The 23770-nt window shown below is 45.0% G+C and overlaps 1 protein-coding gene across 2 annotated transcripts in view; it reads left to right on the top strand.

Moving 5' to 3' along the window:
- The window catches only part of LOC135241632 (nuclear receptor ROR-alpha A-like), a 245464-nt gene that overhangs the window by 181315 nt on the left and 40379 nt on the right, over positions 1-23770 (top strand). The window contains exon 1 of one of the 2 annotated variants that reach the window (XM_064312177.1): positions 4160-4311. The exons of the other annotated variant lie outside the window; for it this stretch is intronic. Coding sequence (XP_064168247.1) covers positions 4284-4311 — 28 coding nt within the window. The 5' untranslated portion in view covers positions 4160-4283. Of the gene's footprint in view, positions 1-4159; positions 4312-23770 lie in introns of those variants that run through there. 2 annotated transcript variants of the gene reach the window in all.

The raw sequence follows: 23770 nt of genomic DNA, 5'->3' as shown, positions 1-23770 counted from the left end.
GCTTTTTTGATTTCATATAATCTAACCTTATTGCATTTCTTTTAATTACATGAAACGTCGCCACTTTATTATTTCAATTCTTTGGGCATAAAATTTAAGATTTTAACATTGCACCTATAGGAAACTTATTTTAACAAAGATGTGTATTGCTAGTGTGAATGTAAACCAATAGTTCACTCCTGTTTCCCCTTGAAAAATATATTCCTGGTCTTGTCTGCTTGATTTATTGAAGTCTTACGCAGGAGGAAGCCCCAGGAAATTGTTTAAAATGGCTTTAAATTGGTTTATGATTGTCTTGTATAGGTTGGAGCCGCTAGTATTTGATATTGCGCGCTACACTTTTGGCATTTATATTAAATTGATCTCCGTTGTTTTCATCAGATGTTTGCGGAAGACTGTTAATTCCGCCGCCGAGCTCGCTGGCAGCAGGCAGCCGCCGCGTTCCATTCCCGCCGCGCGTCTCTTCTCCTGGACCGTTTTCTACGGATGTTCTCATCCCTCCAGAATATCTCCTATATTACACCGAGGCAGGCGAAATAAAGAGGCGCATCTTTCTCCTGTTGAATAATGCTGCTCTCGAGGGCAAGCGCGAGCCAGCCCCAGACACGTCGCGGGAACTGAAGTGTATCTTTCCGCGTCCTGCGCCAGCGCGTGGGAGGTTTACTGACAGGCTGCTAATGAGGCCATTATCAGCTTCGGTCCTCTCTTCCTCCCCATGGGGGGCACGTCGCATCGCCCTGCATCTCCTCTCAATCCAGTTATCATCCCACGGGGTTTATTTACAATAAATACATTTGTTGTAATTAATTGATGGCAGTGCGCGAGAAAGACGCTTGACTTTCTATTATTTATTGGAAATAGTTGCTTGTTCACGCACCTCCGCAACATTCCTGAAACAAAATCCCTCCAGGCCTATTTACCTCTATTTAAATGATTGGTCTTAAAAACACTTTATTTTACCGATAGGTGATTTGCTCAGTCAATGACAGGTCTGATTAATACCTGAGGGCGAGTATGTATGAATATTGACAAACTGAGAAACGGGCCTATAGTTTATAGCTCACGGAGAGTGTGGGATTCATTTTTTTGTTATTCTACAATGGCCTCTTTAATTTCCCATGTTGAATTACAGTCAAATTAGTTTTTTTCTTTTTTATGTTGATGTTCCATCATTTTAGAATTTCATACAGGGCTTAGAGCATGGGTTAATCATCTCAGCCATAATCAAACAAGTACAGCTGGAGTTCACTCACAGATCAATCACCTTACGTTTCTTGACACCCCCCTTTTACCTCTGGTGTGCCATAATGTGTAGCATGGACACACAAACAATTGATTACAAACTACTGAATTTCAAACTCTCTGAAAAATTGCTATTCCAGAAAAAAATCTGTTTGATTATTCTGATTTTCAATTTTTCAGCAATCACAACTCTGTGTTCAGTCTCCTGCACACTTTCTCTGTAGTTACTGCACCGCATGTGCATCCAGTTTAGCCACAGCTTTTTTTTCTATTTTCTAGAAAGTAAAGATGTTGCCCACACATTGACGTCACACCCAGTGGTTGCTGAGTTTTATTGTGCAGAACAACAGATCGACAACGGTGACTGGATCTGACGCAAGCCGTGATGGTCAAAATGTTTTTCCCCTCTTTTAATTGCCATTTTCTATTCATCAGAAAGGTGTTCATTATTTCACTGCGTAAAATGTTTTGTGTGTTGTATATGAGAGGTTGAGGCTCTGTTGAATACACTGAACAAGTAATAATTATAAATAGCACAATAATAGTCGCAACTCTGTTCTATTTTTCTTTCTTGATTTATGTCACAAATGCACACGCAAAGATATTTCCTTCTTTTAGAGAATGTGCTAATCTTTTACATTTTAAGACTGAACGCTATTTCTTGGCGCCGGTGGTGTGTGGACTTAGACGGACGCACTGCACTGTGCATGCGAGCAGCGGGAGCACGCTCTCCATGGCGATAGGCAGCCAGAGGTAAACGACTCCGTAGCTCCACACCTGCAGCCCGTGGCAGCTCGCCACTGTGGCCTGAAATTAATGGCATCGCCCCTTCCCGTTCCGCGGTGTGGTGACAGTGTTATGAAGAGCGCAGGAGCATTGTGGGTAAAAAAAAAAATTTCCACAGCGAATAGCAATGGACCGTAAGATTTTACTGTGAAAAATAACTATAAAGCAGATGTATGAAGTCATTAAAAATGTCATACATAGTGCTCAATATGTTAGATGCAGTCTACTTCACAAGTGAGGTACTTAATTTGTGATTAAGTATACTGAATATTGCACAGTGGAAAGATTTTTATTTTTTTTTCCTAGACCCAATTACAGAATAAGCGGGTAATGGAGATGCAATGTCTTATGAAAAGCAAAATCTTCCTGGTTTGTTGGTGATTTATTACATTATTGTCCCTGTGAGCATCTCTGTTTAAATAGCCTGGTGGAGTCAAAGCTTGAATTCATATTCATTTTTTTTACTCTCTATTGGGCAGTTAATTCACATAAAAGTTGGCATTGTAATGATGCCAATAATGTGCATTAAAAGAATAATAAATAAGTGATCTGCCGCCTTGGAGGAAGACTATCTATGGTACTGCAAAAAAAAAACCTTCAATTCTCAACAGACAAAAATGGAAAGATTAGGAAGCCACGCAAACACTAATGTATAGTTGGCAACATATGTGAAATGGTAAACGCTAATGTACCGTTAGCAGTACATGCAAAAGGAAAAAGGTTAATGTACAGTTAGCCAAACATGATAAAGGGAATAGGGTAATGTACAGTTTGTAGCATATGCGAAAGGGGAAGGGCTAATGTGCAGTTAGCAGCACATGTGAAAGGGAAGAGCATGGACGGCAGATGACTGCAAACAAAGCCAATGGCAGCAGATACGCACTCCTTTCCAGCCCGTTAATGGAAATTCATAAAGAGAGCCCCGTTCCAGCCAGAGCCAGCCTGCGCTAAGTCCAGAATAATACACCAGAGGAGGACAGATGTGGAGAGGGTCTGATCAGCTTACCAACAGTGTGTGTGTGAGTATGTGTGTTTGTGTGTGTGAGAATGAGTGTGTGTGCGTGCGTGCGTGTGTAAGTGTGTGTGAGTGTGTGTTTGTGTGTGTGTGAGTGTGTGTGCGTGCGTGCGTGCGAGTGAGTGTGTGTGGGTATGTGTGTGTGAGTGAGTGAATGTGTGTGAGTGAATGAGCCTGTGCTAGTGAGTGTACAGTATGTGTGAGTGTGTGTGATATGGTTGTATGTGTGAGAGAGAGGTGTGTGTGAAAGAGTGTGGTACGTTTTTGTGTGTGGGTGTGTGCGTGCGAGAGAGAGAATGTGGTATGGTTGTGTGTGTGTGTGTGTGCGTGTGTGTGTGACAGCGAGTGTGGTATGGTTGTGTGTGTGTGCGTGTGTGTGACAGCGAGTGTGGTATGGTTGTGTGTGTGTGTTGGGGGGCGGTATCAAGTGTCTGTATGTAGGAAAGTGTGGTGTATGTGCGTGCATGTGTGTAAGCATTTTCACCAATCCTCACCCAGGTACAGCGGAGTACTTTTTCTCGCTAGCTCTGCTTACAGTTCTCATGATGAAGTCCGTTTCACTTTAAGCTGTTCATTCAGGGTGCAGTGGTGATTGGATGGACTGGCATAACAATGCTCCCAGGGTTTTAGCTGATAGTCCTGACCCACTGTGAACCATGTACTTGGGTGCAGGGAAGCTACAGGGCAGAGAGGCATGCTGGCCTCAGACATCTGGAGAGACTTTTGGCTTTATCTACGTGATAATATTTATCATAGACGGGAGAAGGGAGCGGTGTCAGCAAGCCACAGGCAAAGAGAGATATGCAGACACTTGCCATCTTTCTCTCTCTCGCAGACACACGCACATTCCAGCATTTCTCTTCTTCTCGGAGAACAGAGGAGACAGTCGGCTAGAGCAACTGTTTTGACTCTTCCTGCCGTAGATAAGAGCGTCTGGGTAGCACCGGCGTGCTCTCTGCCAGCCCCAGTCTTGCAGGCACAGTGCTGCAATCAGTGGGAAGTACTCCAGGTGCCTTGCCAGAGCCCCTCCCACCCGCAGCCTGAGTGGCTGACAGCCGTGCCGCTCAGAGCCTGTGGGCAGAGCTCAGTCGGCCCCTTTTGGATGATGTCACAGTCACATGGATTCTCATGTGGTCATGCTCTGAGGCAGAGACGGAGCTGTGCTGGCCAGCTGCTGCTGAGACAGCAGTGAAGGCTTTGCGCTGCCGATAGTCTTCTCTTATGGACCAGGATCTCAATAATGTATTTTGTGATTTCAGCTATGAAAGGTAAGAGACATACTGCATGTTGTAACATAGGAGTTATAAGTATTGTACCACGTATTTGGATCTAGAGTATAGTGTGTCTTGTGCTCATGGTCTTGTCAACTCTCTGTTCGGGAGCTCGCAAAAAGGAGTGAGAGAGAGGGAGAGGGAGAGAGAGAGGCTCTGAATGTGTTCATTACCAGGGAATTAAGCAGAGGGAAAGTCTACCAGCATGAATTGTTTTTTATTTTGCTGTGTTACAGAGCACTTTAATGTGGATGACATGCCCTGCCATGTGAATTTTTAATGTATTCCTGCATATTTTTATCTGCATCTATTTAAAATACTCATTTTTTTAGAGCTGCCGCTGTGTTATTGTGTGTGTGTTATGAGTGTGCAGTAGTGATCTGGGTGTTTTCACACAAATGCACACCTGAGGTTTCACGCAATGTGCTTTATCTACCCTGGCCCCCTGAGAAAGATAGAAGTTCCTGGTTTGGCTTTTGGGGTGGGGGGACAATGTGTGAATGTGTGTGTGTGTGTGTGTGTGTGTTGGGGTGAGGGGACCGTGTGTGTGTGTGTGTGTGTGTGTGTGTGTTATGTGTTTGTATTTATGTGTGTGGTGTGTGTGTGTACTTGTGTTAATGTGTGTGTGTGTGTGTGTGTGTGTGTGTGTGTGTGTGTGTGTGTGCGCGTTGGGGGCGGGGGCTGCTCTGTGGACGGGAGATGTTTTTTTATCCACTTAATCCTGTTGTTCCAGTCCAGAGGGCATCTGTTTCTCTGAGAGGGGCCGTGTGCGGCGGTGCCTTTGCTTGGCTGAGTCTCCCGGCGGCCGGCGGCCGGCGCTCGGGTCTGCAGGGCGCGGGGACCGCCCTGCCCTCTCCCGATATCGGCCGATATCGGCGCCTTGTGTTCCACTGACCTATTTTTTCTGGCTCCGGAGCTGGTAGACACGGACAAGCGTGGGAGCGAGGCTCGCCTATCGCATCCTAGCTTAATGTAGATCCCGCACACTGGACTGAGCATGCTTAATCCCACCCCCCTACCCCCCACCGCCCCCCCTCCATGCTGCCTTGCCTCCACCTAGCACAAACCCCCCTCTCACTAAGTCCTGGGAGCTGCCATTATGCCTAAACCAGGAAGCAGCAGGGATGGAAAAACCAATGGATTCTGCTGTTCAGTCCAGTGAATCTGAAATGTGTTACCACAGAGATTTTCCCCCGTTTATTTTTACCCTTCAGAAGTACGTGTGCATTCAGATGGCAGTAATGTTTCATAACCCCTGAAGTGGATGGAATCATTTGTATTTGTTAGCATAACAAAATCATGTCAGTTCACCAGATTCATGTTTGGGGGTGTGTTTGATCTAGAATTTATTGTATGTTTGGTGGGGATGTGTTTTTTGCTTTTAGTCAGCTTGGCTGTGCTATTATATTTGCATTGGCTGTGCTTATATACTAATGCTTTCAGTGAACTACAGTGAGAAGGTCCCTTTATTGGGGTCATAGGCGGAAGATCAGCTGATATTAAAATATTCATGGCTGAGGAGACTTACTGACTTTTTGTGTAGTCATTTGCCCTCTGTTCCTGGGCCTGTTCCCTAAAATTAAATGCCTTTTTTGCATTTAATTTCACTGTATCTTCATTTAATTATTTATAAAAGACAAAAGCTGTGTTATGGAAATGGGGTTTTGAGTTCGGAAATATACTGCAGTGTAGTTCTGATATATTCAATGTTCAGTCAGGACCACTGTTGTCAAAGTTACAGTCCTTATAAACAATCGTTATGATTGGCGGTATGGCTCTGTTCTGGAAGCCCTCCCGCCCATCTATATTAGCATGCATCCATGTTTAGACTGGTAGCATGCAGCAAGCATGCATGCATACAGGAGAAAGCAGGTTTAGACCGGAAGTCTGCAGCAAGCATGCATGCAGGAGGAAGCATGTTTAGACTGGTAGCATACAGCAAGCAAGCATGCATGCAGGAGGAAGCATGTTTAGACTGGTAGCGTGCAGCAAGCACGCATGCATCCATACAGGAGAAAGCAGGTTTAGACTGGCAGTCTGCAGCAAGCATGCATGCAGGAGGAAGCGTATTTAAACTGGCAGTCTGCATGCAGGAGGAAGCAGCCACGTGAGTAGGGAGAGGCCATTTTAATAGACCGGCCGGTTATGTGAATGGACTGCGATAGGCAAACATCACAAATCAGTCGAGCCATCAGCTGATCCAGCCGGAACCGGGCTTGGCGCTTGTGGCCTGGCTGAACTACGCAATGCTCCATTTATTAAAACACTACATGTGAGAGTACGTGTGAACAGCATAAAAGAGCTATATATTTTAAATATATGCAAGGAGGAAGCAGTCTTATCAAGTAGTTATAAACAGATCAGTAAGATAGCAGCGATAAGCAGGTGTAATCCACCCTCTCCCCATCCATGCTTATAAGGCTGTAAATAGAAGCAAAAGTGTCTGTAGAAGTACAGTGATGCTCAGGACATAACAGGATATTTGTTGTCATCATAATTTAAAAAAAATATTTTATGTATACTGATCCCCCCCCCCCCCCCCCCAGCAGGAAGCTGTTTGTCTGGTACTGGCTCTTTGCTACTCCTGTTGAGACATCAAGTCAAACAGCATCCGCACAGTCCACGTTCTTACTTTCATAGCAACACATCTAGAGCAGGAGCACTGCTTAGGCACATGCCCACCACCAGTGAGCCCATGCCTGTTTAAACCCAGCAGTCCACGCAGTACTACAGGACAGTGCGCTGCAGGCATGGTAGATGTATCTAAGTAAAAACAACTAATAGCGAGGCACCACGTGAGTTAGTGGGAGGAGCTAATATAGCGGTAGTCCGATGAGCCCTGGCTAACCCACCTTACCAGGCACCATAAGGCCTACTGTCCCCCACCACCCCACAAGTCAGAGTCAGCTGCTGCTGTAGATCCTGCTCAGCTATCACCTCATGAATTCAGAGCTGCTTTCTTTAACATACCGTACCTGACCACGGGCACTTCAATTATATCAGTTATTTTTTTCCTGTTACACATTTTTTAAAATCAATTGATTCCTTCAGTATTCTTCATCCGCTGTTTTCTCACAGAAAAACACATTATTTTGTGTGCGTGTTATTTTTGCTGTCCACGAAGTCTGTTCGGTGATCGCAATTAAAAATGTACTGCCAAATTTCCCCGTTCTGAAATAAAGCTGGAGGTGTTTATTTTCAACTGACTCTGATCATGAGAACAGAACAAAACCACTGTTAGATTTATCTGCGGTCAGTATGAGGAATACAGTCGTTTCTTTATATATCATCGCTGTCTATGAGTTTACTCAAGGACCTGTTCCCGCAGTTGATAATCCTACCAGATACCTCTTTAATTCTGTCCTGTAGTTCCAGTTCCTTGCTTATGTTTTCTGATCTTACATACAGGGAATTTGATTAAGGCACTCATATAACATACAGATCAGGGGATCTGCATGGTCTCCCTGTTGTACCCTGTGGACCCGCTGGGCTAATGTTGACAGGGCTGTTAGGCTTCTGTATACGGGATAAGAGGCAGTACCCATCATTACAAGTAGCCAAGACTCCAGAAAACCACCTTGTGTACTTCTGCATTGAGTTAAGGCCAGCCGCTCACACAGACTGCCACTCTCATAGTGAGAGTGGGCCAGAAGTCTGGCATGACATAGTAATTCAAAGATTGCTCGTTTGAATCCATTTAGCAGTTCCTTACTTAAAGGAGAGGATCTTTTTTATTTCTGTAAATATCCAACAGTAAATACAGATATGTAAATAAATAAAATAGAGCTTATAATAATGCAATCTGAGCCAGTCTGCCTATGTGTATGGGCATCTGCTTGAAAAATTAAAAAATAGAAAGGAGAAAATTCTCCATTCCGTTTCAGTTGCAGGCATGTGTGTGGATACTCCCTTATCACAGGGCATATTTCACACAGATCTCCTGCCTTCTGCCTCTACAACAGAGCGTGCCTCTCCACCAGCTCTCTCCCGAGCCTCCCAGCCAGGTAACGAGTTAAAGCACCTAATTACCTTCAGTGGAAACATCCCACTCATCAGAGCATGCAAATTGCCTGGTCTGCTCAGCGAAATTAAGATGAATATTCACAAATATTAATTTGGTAATTAAAGGAAGCTGTTTGATCTGTTGAAAGTACATTTGATCAAAAAGCAAAAAAAGAAAACATTTTATCTTTTATTTCAGCATTCACTGGCATCAGTCCCGCTAAAGAAACAGTGATATAATCTAAGGGCACCCTAGCTGTGCATTTATGCATACCAAAAGAGCCCACAGTTTCCAGTAAGGCATGTTCGTACGTGAGGTGCTCATCAGACTGTGATAATCAGACAGACGTCATTAAAAACGAAGCGCAGGAGGGAAAAACCCGCTGAATTCAGGCTCTTATTTTAGCAGCGAGCCGCGCGGGCCCCCCGCGCTCTCGACCGCACCCGCTCTCAGTCAGGGAGCCCGCGAAGCCCGCTCTCCCCCAGCGCTCGTCAGGGAGCCCGCGGAGCCCGCTCTCCTCGCTCAGTCCGGCTCATTCACGTGACAGCAGAGGTTAACGAGATTCTGATCTTATCCCGTTAGCAACTCTGGATTTCCTGGACAGGGGGGGGGGGGGGAATCACCGTAGATTAAGGTGAATGCAAAATATATATAGAGCGAGCGCTGGCACGGTGTAAAAATAGAGCCCGCGCCGGCGTGATTGCGTTTGAAGTTTATCCGACGGACGGAGAGGGGAGCGGGTTCAGCCGCGCCGAAATCGGGATCAAACAGTTCATGCGTTCCTCGCTGCTGTTTCAGTTGAGGTTGTCGGTCACAGTCTGAGCCCCTTCTCGTCTGGTTACTGCGTCGTGAACGTAGCGGTGTTTCACCGCCGTTTGACTGCTTTTTGCTATTATGCTTTTTTCAGCGCCATTTAGTTACAGGCAAAAAGCATTTCACCAATGGCTTTCAGTTTGATCCAGACCGACTTAGGCCCATTAATAAAACAAATATGTAGGTTTTAAAAAGTCCACCCTCAGATGCCCTGGATTCAACCGGCTTGACTTTGGCTTATAAGTAAGCGCAGGTGTAATTTGTTTTCTTTAAGAAAACTGTTTGGCAGGCTAATGTTACTGCTGCACTTGCCAAACTTGCAAAGCTTTTTTGTTTGCCAGCGAAACGCAAAATAGCGAGTCACCCTGAAACGGTAGTATTTTGCGCTGGTGATATTTTTTGGAGAACAATGCTCCACTAGTGTGATGCTAGCTTGGGTGCTGTTTCCTCATTTCACTTGAGAGACTGGCGTGCATCCCTGCCCCTCGCTCCACTCTGTGGGCTGCGAGCCGCCCATCACCTGTGCGACAGAGCTGGGCGACTGCTTAATGAGATATTGACCAGCCATTGAAAGGATGGATTTTTGATTTAGTTACGGAGCCACTGTACAGGAAGGTACGTGCAGTCTGGAGTGAGAGTAGTGCACTGTCGGAAAGGTAAGAGGACGACAGGTTTTAGTGTTCGGAGAGAGCAGGCCAGGGGTACTGTTTAAATGGGGTTTGCGGCTTATTGTTCTGAGTTTTCTGTTGTGTCTTGACATGCCTGCATTGCTCCATGCGCATTTCTTATTCAGAGAGTAGGCAAATTGGCCCCAGTTACAATGTCAAAACTTCACAGGTTTTTAAGCAGTCAATGGACGTCCCCTTTTATTTAGAGTTGCTTTGCCATCATCTCGCCTAATTTTGCCTATGATAGCAGCTGATAAAAATTTCTGCTGGGATATGAACCAATAAACGGGGCTCAAAGGATAGAACAGCACCGTGACAAGTTCTACACTAAATAACATTGATATAATTTTTCTTTTTTTTTTGGTCGAACCTTTAAATTGATTACAATTTAACAATAGTGCCTTATGTCCCAGTTTGTTTTGCACTGTTTTTTTTTTTGGCAACTTATATTAACATCTTTTCTTGCATTATTAAAATCAGTAAGCTGGTGGGACGTTAGCTATATGTCCTTGGCCATGTGTAAATGTTAAAATTTATCCACATGTTCAATAATGTCAGTTGTTCTTTATTTCCATTAGCTGCCCTCATGCCAGTGCTTCATGTATTTCTTAAAATGTCTCTTTCTTTCCCCGGGTGCCTCAGGTACTGTACTCTATTCTTTGAAGTGCTTCTGTGTCACACTCAGCACCTGCCAAAATAATTTTACTGATAAAGCATGCACTGAAGGACCAGCTGCACATGTATAATAAGTCTATTTTTCATAGTGGAATTTCAGCGGGGAAAAAAGATTAGTGTTCCTTTCATACAGGAATTTAAGAGAAAACAGTTGATTCTTGGGGAAAAAAGCAAAGAAGAGGATTATCCTGCTTGCCTGTCCTCAAAGGACATTTCGAACGGAAAATAATTTATATTCACGTATTTATGTGTACATGTTGTCTCTCATTAATAATTTACAGTGGAGTTAGCATTTTTATTTATTGCCAGAGATATATGCTCCTGTGTGCTCAGTGCTACACTGAGGCCAGGTCTCCACATCTGTTACGCAAAGAGACTTTGAACAGGCTGTGAACAGTAGCTACAAGAACCACTCTAACAAATCACCCCGTGAAGCCTGAAGAGTCAGACGCTCTTTTTTCTCTCGGTTTGTTTTTTTGTTTTTTTTTGTGCGAGTGGTTACAGAGCATCTCTTTTGACCGTACAATAGAGGGAGCATACCTGGCAATCCACGGTGCAGCGTGGTGCGCGCCAGATGCAGGGCGTGATAGATGGGGCCTCTATTGAGTGCTCTCTCTCTCTCTCTCTCTCACAGACCCGTACGTCCTGGAAACCGGTGCCAAAATGCCCAGAACAAATGTTTTGAAAAGGGGAAAAGGAAGGGTTATTTTTTTTCCCCTTTCCGCGCTGGTTGCCGTGCTTTTATTCTAGATGTGTTTTCGAAAACATTCGCCGTTTCTGCGGGCTTCCCCCTCGGAGAGGGCCGTCTGTCGGCTTTTTGAAGTTGCATCAAAGAGGAAATGGGGAGGGAGAGAAGGGTTATCGATTCGCCGTTTTGTCTGACTCAGAGCGCCGTGAGACGAGGCGCGGCTGCGTGTCTGCGCGCTCGCCGCCCCCCGCCCCCCCCGAGCCCCCGCGCCCACAGCCCGTCTCGGGTGACACCCCTTCGCACGGGCAACCGCTTTCTGACCGCCACAGAATGAGAGGCGATTAAGAACAAAATGTCTTTCTTTTGAGATGTCAGATGTTCTGTCCTGTATCGGAGGAAACGTGTTCCTTTGTTCTGGCATAGCCCAAAAGGTTGATCTACCTTCCCTCTGACAAGGAGGCCCGGACTCAATCGACATTTGTCCTTAAATTTGGCTTACAAAAAACTGCAATTGCTCAAAATTCTTTTCATTCAATTGACGATGGCTAAACTAGCATACCGGCACTTGCGCCGAGAAGATGAGCATTTGCGTTTCGTTTTGCGTAAAAGTTAAGGAAGAATGTTGATGGAGTCCAGAGTCGGTTTCTGCATGAAGTCCTAGCGAAAGTTCATCAAGGCTTGGGGTGAGAGGGGATGAATGCTGGCTGCATTTGGATTGACTGCGCAGGCCTGCAGTGCAGACATATTTGCTGAGTTGTGATCTCTGTGTTTTCAGTTTTTTTCAGACTTCATTTCTGAAGATGTACTGTAAAATGGATTTGTCCAAGAACACTACAGAGGATTAGACCCATGCTTCTGCAGCTACTGATTAATTGTATGATAATAAAGAAAAAAGATAATGTCCACGTTGTATCTAGCAGCGGTGCACTTTGGCCTGCTGTGGTCAAGGGGCACAATTAGGAGGATGCTTGGCCATGTCCTGAGGCAGAGAAAGGTCATGGGGGTGAAGGGCGAAGGTGTTACTGTTGTTGTGACCTCAGTAATCCAGCACGCCCCAGATACAGAGCCCAAGAGTAAGGCGAGAAGGGGGGCAAGTAAAAAAACAAACAGAACAACAAAAGCAGTAAAAAAAACTGTAAGGAAAACATGCTGTGGAATTTTAATAAGATCAGGGCAATGGATAGAACAGTTACTTAACAGAGGTCAGGACAAGGGGTGCCCAAGGAGGGGGCCCGTTTGAGGGGGGGGGGGGGGTGTTGGTCAGTAGGGGTTGCGTTGTCTCCCGTCCTGGCTGGACTGAACAGAATTTGGGTAACTCCATTACTGAGTGTCTTAGCCGGTCAGGCACCTGCTCCGGGGGTCAGGAAGGGAGAGAGGGAGAGGGAGAGGGTGAGGGTGAGAGGGAAGGTGAGAGCTGTGGACATGTGCTGACCTGCTGAGAGCAGTCAGGACACTTAAGGATCTGTGTTTCTCTCACAGATCACCCACACCCCCCTTTTACTCCCCAGGCCTGGTCCACTCACAGCTCCCAGCTTTGCTTGCAACATTGTTGGTTGACAGAGTTTTCTGTGTTTTGGCAGACACTGACAAAACATCCTGATTACTTAGAATCACTACAGTTTGTATTGGACATGATAAAGGAAACACTTATGCTTCATTAAAAGCGCTTTTGTATTTATTTAAAGTTAAATTCTATGTAAAAATAACAATTGAACCTAATAACATTATATTGTAATGTAGATCCAATTGAACTGAGTCACCAGTGCTTAGTTTGTTTAAAAAAATGCTGAGCACTTCAACAATGAGTACTTAAAACTTCTAACTCTTTTAAAACTACTGTAAAATTTCACAAATCTTTTACTGTGGCTTTATTATGCCCTTATTTGCTCCGTTCGAATTTTGCTCCGTATCAGAAAATGATTAAGAAGAATGTCCAGTCACCTGCCCGTGAGCTGAAGCTGAAGCATAATTGCAGCAAGACAAAATAAGTCTTGAGTGGGCTAAAATTCCTCCACCACATTGTGAAAGGCTGATATCACATTTCAGTTGTAGTTATTGCTCCTGATGGTGGGGCAGTCAGTTGTTAGGTTTAAGGGGCCAATTACGTTTTCACATGGTTGATATGGGTGTGAAAAAAAATTGTGCTTTCTGTTTACATGGTTTCCCTTTGTCTTATTTTACATTTTGTCTCAAGACCTGAAACCATTCAGTGTGACAAATATGCAATAATAGAGAAAATTAGGAAGTGGGCAAATACGTTTTCTCGGCACTGTGTACTGTAGGAGCTGGTGTAGAATTACACACACAGTGCCTGTCTTCACAGATAGCAAATAAACTGTTGATCAGATGACCTTTGTTCTGCATAGCATGAGTCGCGTCAAACCCACAAAAATTGCACAACAAAAGATGAAAAGTGTATAGCGAGCAATGCGTGGGTCGTGGCGAAGTGACAGGGTAACAATTCGGGGACTCTCAATGGGCCTGTGACCTTTCCGAAAGAGCTGTGGCCCATCACGGGCATGAGCGTTCCTCTCTTTATCTGTGTCTGCTCAAAGGGCATTCAGACTGAGCTAATGAGCTAAGGGCGAGCTCTCAGTGCTGTTTTAAACACGGTGTGCGCACACGCACTCTCCTGTGCATTAAACCAGCCTTAGGAGTACTGGTTGTACCTGACCGTGCACAATTTCCTGTCCGCCTTGTCCAAACAGACCTTTACGCAGAACGAGCTTGATACACGGAAAAAGGTCCTTTACACATAAAGTGAGGATGAGCTGTAATTGGGCAGTCCTTTTATTCAGTTTTTTTTTCTTTTCCCTCTGTCAATTTCTAATGGCAACAGTCCTAGTGCAGTGACCTCGGTGCTGGGATGCATGCAAATGTCAGGCAGCCAACCCTTGTTTGCTGGGGTGGGCACATAAGCCCCAATCACCAACCCACTCGCCTGTGGGTCTGGCCCCGCCCACACCAACCGTCACTACACAGGTCACTACAGGAGCTTGGCAGCATGTGTAGAAGATGGAGGGACATCAGCGAGTCTTTGGTGAGTTTGCTTGTGTTGTCTCGTGCCACATGCCTTTCAGCGGCCGATGGCCGGGGAAGCGGGCTCGTGAGAGGCCAGCCTGGATTTAATCTGTGCTTGGCCTCCGCTGTGACTCACGGTTAAACCCAAGCTCGGCGAATCCAAACAGTTCGTCGTGCCGAATGTTTTCGTCATGCGTAGTGTTTTGCAGCGCATTGTTTGAGAAGCTGCTGCTTGAATGTACCTTGTGGTTTAGAATGTGCAACTGTGCATGACAGCATACTGGTCTGACTGTAAAAGGGATCTGCAGCTCTTTCATTTGATATTTCAGTGTTCTGTGGCTCTGTATGACCAGGTTGATGATTTGAGTAAGGACGGCAAATTTCCCCTCCCAAAGAACTGTATGTTCCTGTGTACGAAGAGATCTGCATTCACTCCCCACTTTCAGGCAGGAATATTAATAATGTCAATTAATTATATGTTATTTTATGCGAAGGTTCTTTGGCATTCCGTCATGAATATTTATGAGGGAGAACAAAGGTTGCGATTGTTTCTTATTCCTTGCAAATTTGCACGCACTCAGCTGCTGATCTGAGTAATCGATTTGTAACGCCATGGTTGAGTAATCGAATATTCAGTCTCATCCCTCGACACCAACATTTTAAAGTACCACTATTAAAATTAATCAGCTGAATGCAGCACACACACACACGCACGCACACACACACACACACACACACACGCACACACACACAAACACACACGCACACACACACAAACACACACACACACACTCACAATATACTTTTTGCTAAGTTGAGAAAGTTCTACATTTTACATTGCCCGTGGAGATGACTGTATGCAGATGACTGGTCATTATTATTTACACATTAATATTTTTTTAATTGCTAATTACCTTACTTGAGTGTGTAACATAAGTGGCCCACTCGGGATTTGAACCTGCAACATTGCGCTTGTTTCTGCATCACATCTCCTTTCTACGCTTGTTTTTTTACACCTTCTTTTATGCTGAATATTTACATGCAGCACAGACACGCGAAACGTTCCCCCTGGTTTTGCGCTTGAAGACAGCAATATTGCAAACATCAAACTAATTGAAGGCAATGGCTTCCGAGCTTCTTGAAGCATTGGCATTTTCTTTTCTTTTTATTTTGACTTCGCAAATTTCGTACAGAGTGACTTTTTACTTTATCTTTACAACAGTGAATTGAACAAAAAAAAATATTCAACGTGTTCTCTGAATTCTTTAATTGCAATATTATTCTTGATACTTGTTTCTTTGTTTACGGCTTATGACACCACAGACAGGACTGGGACTGCAGAGCTTAGTTCCTCTTTTCGGGGAGTGGAATTCATCCATGTCCACCTCAGACTGCCCCAGATATTGGCTTTGTTAAAGCGTTCTCTGGTGTGGCTCACAATGGAAGCCGAAGAGACGTCTAAAACAGAAAGTTCTCAAATAATATAAATCAAAGCCAGCAGTCGAGCAGTTTCACAGTAACGCCCCGCAGTGGGGAGAGGGGGGATTATTATGCTCACTTGTCAGCGGTTCTCTAGAAATCCAGGACAGATTTGCCAGCTAATACACCGGCCAGAATAATACGTACATACATGCGTGCGGATTCTCACCTGCACTCTCACTGATGTCCGGTCACATGCTCCTGCATGGGCATGTACTGCAGATACACGTCCGCACGCAGTGGTTTGGTATCTGCACCATGCTATGACATTGCTCATGTAGGGTTTTCAGCATTCAGCCCCTACCTCTGTGCTTCAGATGTTGTGGTCAGACTCTCGCAAGAAACGCGTCCTCCCTCACTTGCACAACTGTGCACACACATGTACGTATGCGTGATAAAATAGGTAAAAGAAGCAATACCCAGTCTGAAGAGTCGGCTGCATGTTCCTTGACCAACTGGCCTCTCCTACACGAAGATCTTCGGTTCTTTGTGTCTGTGGCGGGTGAAACAGTGTGAGGTTTTGCCGTGTGAGCGCGGTGCGACGTGTTGCGTAAGAGAGCATAACCACCCTGTTTTCAATCATCAAAAGACGAGGACCTGAGACCCTCAGAAAACCGTGCGTGTGCGTTTGCGTGAGTGAGACCGAGACCGAGAGAACGAGAAGTGTGTCATTTTTGGTTTAGATTTGTGTGCCTGCGCGTAGACTCCTGTTCGCGTGCCTGTGGGTGCGCGTGTGTTTGTGTGTCTGTACGTCTTTTTATGCTGGTGTGGGAGTGCTGTGCTTGTTTGTTTCTTGCTTACTTGCATATTTTCTGGTATTTCAAACTCCAAAATCCCCTTTGTTTACAGAATGTGGCACTCCTCCTTGACATTTGTGTATAGCTGAATTTGAAGTGTATCAGTTTCCTGAAAGCATTCTGGGTTGCTGGCACGCATTCTATTATTTAGATGAACACATCCTGAAGCTCACAATGTCTTCAGACCCCTCAGTGGTGCAAGTACAGCCTCAATGTGACCAACCCTCCCTTTTGCCCTGAGACCTACAGCCAGAGTTAACTTCTGGCCGTTTGCACACTGGCCACAAGCTGGTGCCTCATATAGGAACTGGCTTTTCCTGTAACTTGATTTGAGAGTTCTGCAAAGTCAGTTAAACCAACACTTGATTGCCTACATGCATCAGAAAACCGTCTGGGTTTTGCGGTGTTTGTTCAGCCGAGAGCGCACTGAATGCCTTTGATCCTCGAACTGACTCGGTCAACCACAGCAGTTACAAAACATAAAACACAGCGAACTTCGATGGTCGTGAATGCATTATTCAAAAAGGCTAGGCTGCCCTTCTTAAATGTTTTAAGTGCATATAGCAGCAAAGTGTGTGTAATGCAGGTTTAAAATTCCGGTTTTAAAGGCATTGATTAGGCCTTGCCTCTGCCTTTGAAGTGAGCGGTAAAAGGTTGTTTCTTCTTTCTTTGGTTTCAGGATTGTTATAATTAATACGTTAGGGATTTGTTTCCCATGCCCGAGTAATCATAAATAAACAGACTACTCTATTGTATTTTTTAATAATTTCTTTTCTTTTTCTGTAGAGTATTTCCTTGTTGTGGAAATTGAGCATTGTATATATGTGTGAGATGGATATGCAGCGGTTTGCTAATTAATTCATTTTAACACCAGGGTGTGAGAAATTACCTTTGATCAATTCTACCCTAAGAAGTCTGTGTGTGTGCGCGTGTGTGTGCTCGTCCACGTGTGTGTGAACGCGCACGTGTGTGTGTGTGTGTGTGCGCATCACTGTGTATGTATGTACTTGCTTGTGTGTGTGTGTGTGTGTGTGTGTGTGTGTGCATGTTTGTGTCCATGCGGGTGCGTGTGCATTGCAGAAAATTGATTACAGAGAAAAAGAGACAGTTGCAGGATGGGGGATTTATGTGGTCTTTTAAGCTTTAACCCCTGATAAGAGATGCTTCTCCTGTCTCTTCTCCCTGCACTCCTGTGAACCCAGACCTCAGAACTGCTTTTGCTGTTTTTTTTTTCCTCTTTTTTTTTTCTTTGAGCATATCAAAACTGTCCAATGAAGAAAGCGACCAATGTTTATAAGGAGTATATTTATGCAGTGAGTGGTCCACCAATCATTAAAATTAACGTCTAGTCACATTTCTAAGGGTGGGAACCTCAGACTTCACCATGATAGGATATGATTTCAATCCTGGAGGCAACAGTTCGATATTTGGCAACATCACAAATTTAGCTACGATAGTATACTGGATCTTCTTGGATTCTAAGACACGATCAATATACGTATGATCCAGCTAACATGATCCTGTTACAACCTACGCAAACAACCAAAATGAGGCTGAGAGTGACATTGCGGAACTTAATGACATTGCGGAATAACAGCTCTAGCGCGAGTACTTATGAGGTTGAGTCGGAAACGTAAACAGTGATGCAGTGTTTCTAGAGAGAAAACCATTGTAGGATTACGAACATTTGAATATACGTTTAGCTATGACTGATAACAATACCGATCGGTTTTGTTGTATCGATTGGATTGGATTTTTGCCCACATCAATCTGGATTTGATTTCATCGGTTCACCCCTCCTGATTTTATTAATATTTGAAGCTGCAGTAATGGCAACCTTTATTAACTGGGGGACTAGACAGCAGTAAAATCGGTTTTATGATCAGATGATCAAAAGAAATGTCTACCCCATGAGCTTAAAATGAGTTAATGTGTATTCATTGGGTTTTGTATACTGCAAGTAAGCCCATTTATTTTTGCTTTGATATATTCTAGGGATACTGTCAAACCCGCCTGATGTAGTATGTTTTTGCACATCCATTTTAGATTTAGCCTATATTTAGCTGTGAATTATGGGTAACCTTGACCTTATACTGGATGTTCATCTAAGGCAACAGAATTTTCCTTTAAGATGTAGTACAGATGGAGAGATTTCACTTTACAATAATATCTGACAGGCTGTTGAAAACGACAGCAAAGTGAAATGAATTGGGGTATATTTTTTATTTGACTGTTATATTTAGTCGCATTTATTTGGTTAGATTTTTTTTTACAGGTAAAAGCCTCCTTATTGATTCAGTTTGTCAGAGAAAAAAGGGACTTTGTGGAATTAGATTTCTTGGTTGTTACATGAATTCAGATTTTACATCTGCTCCTCAAATGTGTATTCCGTAGGTAAATGGAAACAGTCGGTTTGTCGAAGGCTACTCTGCCTCTGCGTCTCAGACTGAATTAGTGTAATGTGCTGTGCAGCGGTTCTGACTGCACGCTCCCCCTGGCAATGGGGGTTTGTTATGTAAATACACCCATGGTAACGGAAACCTCCGCTGCTGGGAAAGCGTTTGGCGAAGGTCGTCTGAGGAAGAAGCCGCGCTCTTTCTAACGATTAGCGAAAAAAGTTTGTCGTCCGTGTTGTCCGACCACACATCTGCCATTCGGTGTACAAACGGGAGTCTGCGTGCCAGGTCAGAGACAGGCCTGTGGCCTGGCGGCTGGACTAGCGGTTAGCGGCTCTCCGGGCTGTGGAAAAGAAGTTTCCCAAAGACCTGTTTTGTGGCTGTTGAAGTGGTGCGTTTCGCGCTGTAGCTCATTAGCGCGGTGTTTATGTCGGAGAGGCGTAGCGGAGCACCTCGTCCCGTTCCTTCACCTCCAGTGTAGCGTGTGCCTCGTGGGCCCCGCTATTCCCAAGCCTCGGCTCGGCACGTCTTCACAGCCAAAAAGCACTGCTACAGGGATGCAATTATCGCGCTCCCAGAAGCCCACTGGAGGAGCATGACAAGGTGCTACTCGCGAAATCATCAAAGCCTGATTTTAAATGAAGCGTTTGATTAAGTGCAGAGTAAGTTTGTGTGTGTGTGTGTGTGTGTGTGTTTGCTCTTCTTGAAAAGTGGGAGGAGGGACTTAGTCACTAGTCCTGCTGGGTGCCTGCCATCCCTGAAATGTAGGGAGAAGATTAATATGAGGGTTCATCCACAGGAGGTAATGGAGAAGGCGTGGTTGCGCATGGTGATGTGCCAACATGAGCTGCATTGGAAAAATTGTGGATTTGAAGATGGAGCGTTCTGTTCTCCCACTAACAGATCCATTGTCATATTTCTTTAACATTTTAACGTGAAGCGAAGTCTCGAGGCCTGCTGTCACTGCACGGCACTAGCAGGGGATAACTCTAATTTGGGTTGCCCCCAGTGACCGGCAGGAGCAGCGCAGGGTACACTCGAAGCATGCAGCATGCGCACCCGCGTGTTCTTGCCGCATGCCAATCATTCCCAGTTTTGAATTTACAATCTGTTCGGATCGCAGGGACAGCCAAACAGAAAAACGTTTGGCTTGTAAGCCTTTTCAGCTCCTGTTCTCCCCATTCATTTCTTTATGACAGGCTATAAGTCCTAAGTGTTGGGGTTGTGTCGGTATCAGCTAATAATAACCTGAAATGATCTTATCACTGTTGGCTGAGTTAAGAGGCTGACCAATGAAACGACAGGCTGATATAATGATTTAATATACATGCCTCGCTGACCCTGTAAATTAACTAGCAATGTCATGTGTCAAAATGAACCAAATCATAGCCTTCTGAACCTATTTTGTTTATTTATTTTTATACTTGATCATTTTTTACCAGCCAAAGCCGAAGCTATACTGAGAATTGGCTGCTTTCTAAACATATGCTCTCTGCTTGATAATAAAGCAAGCAAGCTGAAATATGTTGTTATACAACTGATTGTTTTTTTTATTTTTATCGGAATTAGTATCGGCCAACATGGCACGGCAAATGTTGGTTATTGATATCAGGTCCAGAATTTCCATATCATGCCATTTTTAGAAATAATACCACGTCATTCTGCTGGGGCATGTGCTTTGTAAGATGAGCTTTGAATGGCAGTGGCTTTGTCAGGCTGTGCTGGTGGCTGGATGAGATTAGCACGATAGACATGGAGTGGCAGGGGGCGACTATTTGGTTATCTGCTAGAAGCTGGAGTTTGGAATGGGACCATGGGTGGTGTGCTTTACAGTTAGGCAAGGTTATGTAGATCTTGTTACCCTTTGCTCAGTGCTGAAGCCAAATAGATCAGTGAGCTTCAGCTTCCCATCCTGCAAATGGTGAATTAGCAATTTAGGTAACTGCTGGGTAGGTCTGGCAAGGAAATATATGTCAAATGTAATTTTATTTTGCATGAGGGTAATCGCAAAAGGCCTGGTAGGCCAAGGAAGAACTCTACTGTTGATGACCAAATATATATATATGTGTGTGTGTGTGTGTGTTCATTACACACCATTGATTGCAAAGTTGTCAACAGTAGTGAAATTATCCAGTTGATTAGCCAATGTCTGAACGTCCTGGTGGCTCAAAAAGCATTTGCTGGAACTGCAAGACAAGTCTTTTGAGCTAGCTACAGTGGCGCAGAAAAAAACTGCATAAAAAATAGAGCTGAATTCAGTCAGTCGCAGTCTAGCCTTTGATTGTCCGCTTGTACTTCATGTTCTGAAGCAAGCCTCCTACTACTTAAAAAAAAAATCACTGTAGAGTTACGTTTCTTCACAAATAACTCAGCTATCTCTACATTAAAACTGAAAAGGAAGAGGATTCTCACTGACGCTCGCGCGGGTTGAAAGACTAGCGGAGTGATCACAGCGTGCGCATTCACTTTCATGTCTAGTATGAACAGAGGTCCCGCGCTTTCAAATTTTAACATGGCGGCGGCCGTCTCCGTGTGCGGTTCCTGCATGGCGCGGCGGGCAGCCGTCCCAGAAGGCAGACGGGCTGTGCGGCGAGCGGGCGAGTGGTGAGTAAGAGGCCCGGTGCCAGCAGGTTGCATAACCGGTCTGGTCAGACCGGACCAACTGCCTCTGCATGCCGGACATGCTCACGCGGCCCCTTCTCTCCCGCACAGCCAGTGGTTTCATTAGACAGCCTAAATACCTCCCACACTCCACCATCTCCATCATTTCTCGCCTCTGGGCATTTAGATAATTACTCATTCTCGTTTCCCCCCCTCCTTCTGGCAAACGGGAAAAAGTGTCCTGTGTGCATTAGTTTGTATGAAATATTTATCTTAATATAGCACGTTTTCCCATCCCGCCAATCCTGTCAGCGCGCTGACTGACAGCTGTCTGGCTCCGCCGAGCGGAAGCGCCTTTGTTCCGTCGAGCGAGCGGGAGCGGGAGAGAGTCGAGAGGCTGACGGGGCGCTCGTGTGTGTGGGCGTTTTGTGTTGTCTCTCGTTTGAGGACAGCGTTTCTCAACTACCTTCTGGAGTTTTTTTTTTGCAGAATTGAATTGGCGTACCTGTTTTGTGTCGCTGTATGTGCATGTGTACGGGTGTTTTTATGTGAGTGTGTGAGCCTGCGTGTGTGTGTGTGTGCACATGCACAGGAGGGGGTGGGCATATAGCATGGTGTCTGTTTGGTCGGGATTGTGTCACATTGTCTCACTGACTCATTGGAGTCCAGTTCACAGAGACACAAACCAAGGTTCAAGACCCCAGGAAGAGCTCCCCCTTGAGCCAAGAGCTCCCAGTCAGTAGGGAGAACTTTGCTGTTAACCACGAGCTTCCTCTGAACCTGCTCCCACAGCCCTTGGTCTCTGCCCACTGACCAGGTGACTCTCCATTCTGAGGTCCTGTCCATAGACAGGAAAATATGAAAAGATGTCACAGTTGTGCCTCCCCAAACCCAGACCAAGGGAACCTGGCTGCGTGGTGGGAACAGAACTCTATCGGTGGTACTGAGCTCCTCACCCCAGTGTGGATTTCTCAAAACTTCACACCCCTGACAGATCCCGACGGGGATCCATTACACAAGCACGAGGCAGGGGGATAGAGAGTGGCACGTGGATTAGAATCTCTCTTTTTTTCATCAGCGAGGACCGAGGAAGATGCTTTTTTCTTATTTTCTCAACCTTTTAGTTTCCATTATGGTGGTGAGATACAGCCGTGAGACTTTAATCTACTTCACCGAGATGGCAGCTCTCGCCCGTGAAGAAGATGGTGGATCGAAACTCACCGACAGCAGAAAATTGCTCTTAATGGCAATTTTGTAACGAAGATTGATAATTGAAAGCTGCTATTTATTAAGCGGTTAAAGTCATTGTCTGAGTAAATCACCCGTATCGACTTCCTCCGACTGCAGTCTTCTTGCCCGTTCACTGTGAGCAAGGAGAAGCTCTTGGTGTGGTCCCAGCATTCTCTGCACCTGGGCCTGTGGGTACCCTTTCTGAAAAATGCACAAGAGTGACTCCTCTGGGCAGTTGGGAGCCTGTGGTCTGGCTGTGAATGTCAGCTGTCTGACTGCAAAACAAAAAGATTTGATATGATTTGCAGCAGCACGGGTGGTCTTTACCATGAACTGATCTACCCCGCAGATGCTGACAGTGTACCACCTCCGCCCCCAGAATGGTAACCAGCTGCTGCTCAACAAGGGGCTGAACTTCAGACCTGCAGCCAGCCACTCACGGCTTTATATCCATCTCCCAACTGGTCTGAAGGCTCAATCTAGCCACAGTATGCTTTGTCATTAACTCGCAAAAGCTACAAGATTTACTGTAAGCAAGAGATTCATTACAGCGTTTGAGTTTGGCGGGCATAGAGACAAGGGGAAAATGTCTGTATTGTTTCTCAAACGAACAAAAAAAAAAAAACTTTCACTTTCTCAATGTGATTGATACACTTTTTAAAGGACAAAGTGCATTGTGGTTATATTGAATCAACACTTCAGCATTTCCGTGTCACCGTTTGCAGGCTTCCACGGGCGCTCGGAGCACATCCCATGTCCTTCTGCAGACGCTTTCTACTGAAACCGTGGTGCAGTTTCATTTTAATGAATGCTGCGAGATGCTTTGCATGTGTGTCATTAGGATAGTCAGGAGACGAGCAGGATGAAAATGCATCACAACAGTAAAGACCTTTATGCTTCTTGTGAATAATGCTGTGTCTAACATTCGAGGCACATTATGCTTGTATGTCAAATAAAAACGGAAACAGAGAGTCAACCATAAAAATGGTACAAATAAAATACAAAGGTAGCTTCTTTTTAGTAATGAGCACGAGAGGAACCGTGGAGCTCGATGAGTTGTGATAACAGGAGTTGGAAAGGCCTAC

This window comes from Anguilla rostrata, chromosome 16, assembly GCF_018555375.3.
Source record: "Anguilla rostrata isolate EN2019 chromosome 16, ASM1855537v3, whole genome shotgun sequence".
Classification (NCBI taxonomy): domain Eukaryota; kingdom Metazoa; phylum Chordata; class Actinopteri; order Anguilliformes; family Anguillidae; genus Anguilla; species Anguilla rostrata.
The sequence above is the reverse complement of the archived record's forward strand: the minus strand, read 5'-3'. Positions and strand labels throughout refer to the sequence as shown.